This window comes from Mauremys mutica, chromosome 7, assembly GCF_020497125.1.
Source record: "Mauremys mutica isolate MM-2020 ecotype Southern chromosome 7, ASM2049712v1, whole genome shotgun sequence".
Classification (NCBI taxonomy): Eukaryota; Metazoa; Chordata; order Testudines; family Geoemydidae; genus Mauremys; species Mauremys mutica.
In genome coordinates this window covers 24503856-24510292 of record NC_059078.1, presented here as the reverse complement: position 1 = coordinate 24510292, position 6437 = coordinate 24503856, and the positions used below count along the sequence as shown (strand labels likewise).

At 40.1% G+C, this 6437-nt stretch overlaps 1 protein-coding gene across 5 annotated transcripts in view; it reads right to left on the bottom strand.

Moving 5' to 3' along the window:
• Positions 1–353: 353 nt before the first annotated feature.
• The window catches only part of DENND6A (DENN domain containing 6A), a 59511-nt gene continuing 53427 nt past the window's right edge, over positions 354–6437 (bottom strand). For 4 of the 5 annotated variants that reach the window (XM_045024861.1, XM_045024858.1, XM_045024860.1 and 1 more), the window contains 3 exons: positions 4758–4860; positions 3770–3844; positions 354–2369 (listed from right to left, as the gene is read on the bottom strand). In XM_045024861.1, coding sequence (XP_044880796.1) covers positions 2238–2369; positions 3770–3844; positions 4758–4860 — 310 coding nt within the window. In that variant the 3' untranslated portion in view covers positions 354–2237. Of the gene's footprint in view, positions 2370–3756; positions 3845–4757; positions 4861–6437 lie in introns of all 5 variants that reach the window. The other variant, XM_045024859.1, reaches the window with a different exon arrangement.

Genomic DNA, 6437 nt, shown 5'->3' with positions numbered 1-6437 from the left:
CTTATTTCCTTATACTGCATCACCTTCCTTCCTCTCTCTGCTTCCCTTGTCCAGAGTTTTCCCCTTCCTTTCTCATCTACTCCCCATCCCCCTAGAGTCTTCTCCCAGTCACATACCCTCACATTCTCCTTTGAGTCTAGTAGCGGTTGCTGCTGTGTGTGCGTGGGGGGGGGGGGGGGAGGAGGAGAGAAGAGGGTGTCTTCTCTGCTGTTGTAGTGAGACAAATGATGAGGGTTCTGGCAGAGGGGCAAATAAGGAACAGTCTCTGTAGGCTGCTGAACAGCTTCAACAATTCCTCAGTGCAGGAGATAATTTGGACATTTGATTTGCTGAACAAGTAACCTAAATAAACATTCCAAAAGATTGACATTTATTTCCTTTTACAAAAATACATATTTTCAGTCAAGTGGTAATAGGCTGACATAATTGATGCCAGTTTACACAGTTATAAGATATCATACAGTGCTTCAGTTAAATATTTTAATGGCCACTTTTCAGTTTCAGGGTTAGAAATGCTAGTCATCAGCTGTGCAAAACAAATTGCAAGTTAGAGATTAATTAATGCCATAGTGGTATAATTTAAATGACAGTCTTGATACAATTAGTTAAACTAACTTCTGATCATGAATGTTATATAAACTGTAAAAGTATTAAAATACGTATTTTCTTAAAAATAACAATGTGACAGTTTATACCTAAATAAGACATTTTTAGAAAGATAGTATGAAACATTTATCATACAAAGGCATTTTTTCCATAGCAGGATTGCAACGTTACAAGACTTCGTATTCTACCCAAAGTACGTAAAGCAGAATCTTTTGATCACTGTGAACCACTTGTCATCTAAGAGTATAAAGTATGTACTGTATTTATTTGTACATCATGGCTTCATCTTATCCTGCTTGGAATGGATCCTCAAAGTCACTCTTTGCATGCAGAGCAAATGTGCACTTCTTATACCAGTCTTAGTTTTCTTGGTTTAAGGTGATCTAGTGGCAACAAATTCTTGTTGCTTAATATAGAATGAAAAATTATTATTTATGCATGTTTACTGTATGCATGTATTTTAAGTAGCTTAACTGTGCTGCAACTCCTTCTGGATATAGTCTCAACAATCCCCAAGATTCCTTCAGCTGAAAGTAATATAGTCTCCTCTCTCCTGCCCCATTTCCTCCTCCTAAAAAACAGTCTAACACAATCATTTCCTGGCAGGAGAGAAAAGCACACCTTAAGATTACTACTACAATGATCCTCAACTACAGTGGATTCTGTGCCAGTTAGCACTACTGACATCTATTACAGGATGAGCAACAGTAACATTAAACTTGGTATATTTAGTAAGCAACACTTTATATTTTGTGATGCAGACTATATAGTTAAGATTAATGGAAACTTAAATCCTTAATTTCAGCAGTTCAGCTTTAAAATTATTTTAATTGTTCAGTGATAAAAATACAACTAATCTGGGGTAAGCATTAAGGCCTGTGAAGACAATTACCCATTATCTGACCTTAAATGGACAAAGTTAAAGGAAAATATACCAGTTTCTCTTTCTTAGGATATATTTAACAGATGCCTTCTTTTCTGTCCAGAGGCAGGTGTAATATAATCATTGAAGAAAAAAAAAGTAAAACAAGATTAATAGCCTATTTAATGCTTTCATTTGTCTCTGCTAATAGCAGTTCTATATATCATAAAATTTTGATTTGCCAACACAATTCCTCAACTATTATGTACTTCATCCAAGTCACAATAGCATGGCTGTTAGTTTTTAACATCAGATTAAAAATATCTAAAGAAAGAAGGCATTAAAAACAATTAGATATTACCTTAAATGGGACAGTCTCTTTACAAAGCCAATGTGAATGTTGCTTCCCCCTGAGTTAACATTACTGTGCACAGCGGCACCAATTAAAAAAAAAAACATTCTGCAATGCCAGCATTGCATTGTGGTCCTGCATGTTTCATAATTTCATATACCCACAGGTTGTTAATAAGAGCACTTGGTTTTAAACATAATGAACACAGAAATTCTTTAGTTCCATCAGTATTTAAGTGGAACCCCTGCAGGTTTCTATTTTAAAAAGAAAAGCTAAAAATTGTTTTTCCACTATTACTACTGTCAATTACAAGTGTTAGTATACCATTCGCAGCTCCAGTCCATTGATCTCTGCCAGTCTCTTCCGTGAAGCTTTGGAATATGTTGTGTGTTTGCAGCATAAAAATCCTAATACAAATCATGTTGTACCAGTTTTGAGCAGAATATCCTGTAAGTCATCTGGGAGTGCTAGTATAATTGCATCAATGTGCATCTGTAGCTTTTCCATAGTGTCAGGTTTCATGGGTAGATGTTCTCTGTCAGCCTGGAACTATAGGAAGCACAATTAAACACATTTTTCAATTAAAAAACTGCAAGTGAATGTAATGTTCATAAAAGAAATCAGACTAATGGATCTGAAGTCCTCCATCTAATTAACAGATACGTGGACAGTGGGAATGCAAGCTTCCCCTCATACCACCAGCTTATTTCAACCTTGATTTGGACAAACTTCCAGGAATCAAGGCAAGTTTGGTTTCCGGGTTCATTTAGGACTCAGTCTTGCTCCTATTGGAGTCAGTGGCAAAACACGCATTGGCTTCAATGGGAACAGGACTGAGCCCTTAATTTTGGCAGCTCTACTTAGATTGCCAACATCAGTAAGTGTAACTGGGTGGCTTGTTCCTCAAGGTATGGAGGGCCTAGGGCTAGCCAACCCTGATTACTGAATGAGCCACAAGCGAGATCAGGTGATTTTCCTATAAAGAGCAGCAGAAAGCCCAGGTCACTGCAGGGCGTGAGAAAGGCTCCTGCTGGAAAGATGCTGACATCAGGAGAGTTTTGAGGCCAGAGACCAATGAGTTGGAAATAGGACTCCCCTGATTGGGTATGGGCTTAGAGATCAGTGCCAAAAGGCTGAGCTCCAGCTTGGAAGAGATGGGACAACAGACTGGAACAGAAGAAGAGCTCTGGCTGTGACAGAAGATGCCAGAGCTAAGTATTAACTTTTGGGTTGTGGTGATGGATTGTATTTTGGGACCCTGAGGATTGTTTTGAACAGTTTCTGTTATTAAACCAGCACTAGGCAGGGGTGATGTAAACCCAGAGAAAAGCCTGAGTGCAGTTATTTCAGGGGCCCTGAAGAGAGGAAAACAGAGGAAAGGTGCTGGAGAGCAACCACTGGCCATGAGGGGGACACTCAGGAAGCCGTGGATCCTGTTCAAGTGAGTTTTGAGATGTCAGCTAGGCACAGGACTGAAACAATCAATTAAACCATCTAAGTTGCAGAGGGGGAGGTTTAGGTTGGACATTAGGAAAAACTTTTTCACTAGTAGGGTGGTGAAGAACTGGAATGGGTTACCTAGGGAGGTGGTGGAATCTCCTTCCTTAGAGGTTTTTAAGGTCAGGCTTGACAAAGCCCTGGCTGGGATGATTTAGTTGGGCTTGGTCTTGCTTTGAGCAGGGGGCTGGACTAGATGACCTCCTGAGGTCCCTTCCAACCCTGAGATTCTATGATTCTAAGTACTGTTCAGCCACCAGCCTTTTGGTTACTGCTGAACTGGGCCATCCACATTTGAATTAGTGACCTGGATGATCACCATCAATCTTCTGAGCTATCAAAGTCTTGTGAGGAACATTCAGTTCAATTTGAAGTGGATGTAAAACACACAAACACACTCACTCTACAATATGAAGTGACAAATTTCTTCTGTACTTACTATAGTTACATACCAGTTTATTCTTTAGCTTTAAGACAAGATCCACTGTTTCTACTTCAGTATGTTTCTGACTCCAGAAAAGCAAGTCCTTTAAGGATAAAAATTCATAATGCTGAAATATTTACATACATAAACACACACTACTTTCAACAAAACCATTAATTTACTTTTGAAAAACTTCTAGTATACACCTCTACCCCGCTATAACGCAACCCGATATAACACGGGTTCGCGTATAGCGCGGTAGCAGCGGGGCTCCGGCGGCGCTTTAAAGGGTCCGGGGCTCCAGCTGCTGCGGAGCCCTGGGCCCTTTAAAGTGCCGCCGGAGCCCCGTTGCAGCCCTGCCGCCGCTACGCCAGGGCTGCAGCAGCGGGGCTCGGGCAGCACTTTAAAGAGTCCGAGGCTCCACCTGCTGCGGAGCCCTGGGCCCTTTAAATCACTGCTGGAGCCCTGCCGCTGCTATCCGGAGCTGCGGCAGCGGGGCTCTGACGGCGATTTAAAGGGCCTTGGGGCTCCCTGTGGCCGGAACCCCGGGCTCTTTAAATCACTGCTGCAGCCCTGCCACCGCTACCCCGATGTAACGGCATTTCACCTATAACGCGGTAGGGATTTTTGGCTCCCTACAACTGCATTATATTGGGATAGAGGTGTATTTAGAACATTACTGCAATATACTACTTCTCACTATTTATGCATTTGTCATCTTAAGACAAACACAGGCTGGTCAATTTCATTTTCCAGCTCTCCAGCATTAGCACACCCTTTAGGTTCCAAATGCTGCAGAGATTTTTTTTTTTTAAGTGTTTCAAACTGCAATTTAACTTTTTTTATTTTTATGTTTTTAGTTGAAATAAAAAATTCTGACAAGTGTCTCAATCTTTTTAACGATTACAGTTGACAGGTGGCGAGGAGAGAACACTTCTGAAACATGGAGCAAAGTTTTGATATAAAAGAAAAAAGTTTTATAAATCACTAAAAGAAAAAAATCATACTTTTCTTACCTCATTACAGAGCGCTTCTAAATGGAGGGCCTCCAACTTCTGTGTCATTTCCTTCCGCCGGGTCCTGAACCAGCCATTGAAGTTTGGAGATTTCAAGAAGTGTCTTTAATAAAACAGTGCAAACAAATTTATATTTTAAATTACATTCTCAATTCAATTCTTTCTTTTTCCTCCATCATCAAGTCTCTTACACAACTTCACAAGACTGTATAGTAGTTTTGTTATGGGGAGGAGGAGGATATAAATATCAATTAGAAGGTTTTCATCTTTCAGAAAAATTATTAATTCTGCTTGGGAAGGAAAGTTACGTAGTGGAACACTTATTAAAAAATGTCACTATTTCTGAAACAAGTTTCTGTGTCCCTTCAAAAAAAACACCAAAAAGCCTTATGCTCTGAAGTCCTTATGAAGTCTTCAGGCACAAAGATGCTTGTATTTAAATGACTTCTTGTTTTATTTGAAATGTTGATTATCAAAAACAATTTGATGTCCCCTGCCATTACGCTTTGGCGAACAGTTTCCATTCTAATGAAAGGAAAGGTGATTGAGAACTAAAGAGTTTCATGATTATTATCGCTCTTGCTAGTTCTTCATGAGTTTAGGAGTTAATATAACACAGCTTCTTTGACCTCGGGATTCTTACTTCCCATATGGATAGGTATACGAGTACTATATATCCATCTATTTCTGTTTATACAGATTATTCTTAAAGATTTATATTATGGTATCACCCAAGGACCAGGACCTGATTATGCTGGGTGCTGTGCACACATATGTTAGAGACAAAACCTGTCCTGGAGGACTTCACAAAAGATAGAAAAATGGAGATATAACATACAAGGAAAATAAACATGGAGAAGGATTAACACAACTTGGTTAGTTCCTTTCTTTTTAAAATTAGGATAAAAAGGTACAGTGAGGACTGGCCAAGCCTAAACGTATGGGAGTAGGAAAAACATCTGCCTATCCATGATCAGCAAGCAGGGTTTTGGAGGCATCACAGCAGAGGTGAGTGTTAAGGGGGCATGTAAAGAAGATAAAGGTACTAGCTGTAACGATTATAGTAGAGATTTAAAAAAAAAATGTATAAGGGGTGGCGTGGCAAAGATGCTTAAGGAAAAAGTTGTCAGATGGGCAGTAAAAGCTAAGAATTTTGGCAGAGTGAAGGCAGGGCTCAACAGTACAGTATGATACTAGGTCAGATAGAGAGGGTAAGGCTAAGTTATGAAGAGCCTTACAGGGTCAAGACAAAAAGTAATGTCTTGGGGGACTAGAGGAAGAACTCAAAGAAAACTATGATGTGGTCAGGAACATAAGCCACGAAGATGATCTTACCAATTGCATTTTGAAAGACAGAAGCATTTTTTAAAAAGAGCCTATCATTGTACATAAGAACGGCCACAGTGGGTCAGCCCAAAGGTCCATCTAGCCCAGTATCCTGTCTTCCGACAGTGGCCAATGCCAGGTGCCCCAGAGGGAATGAACAGAACAGGTAATCATCAAGTGATCCATTCCCTGTAACCCATTCCCAGCTTCTGGCAAACAGAGGCTAGGGACACCATCCCCTCCCATCCTGGCTAACAGCCACTGATGGACTTATCCTCTGTGAATTTATCTAGTTCTTTTTTGAACCCTGTTATAGTCTTGACCTTTACAACATCCTCTGGCAAGGAGTTCCAC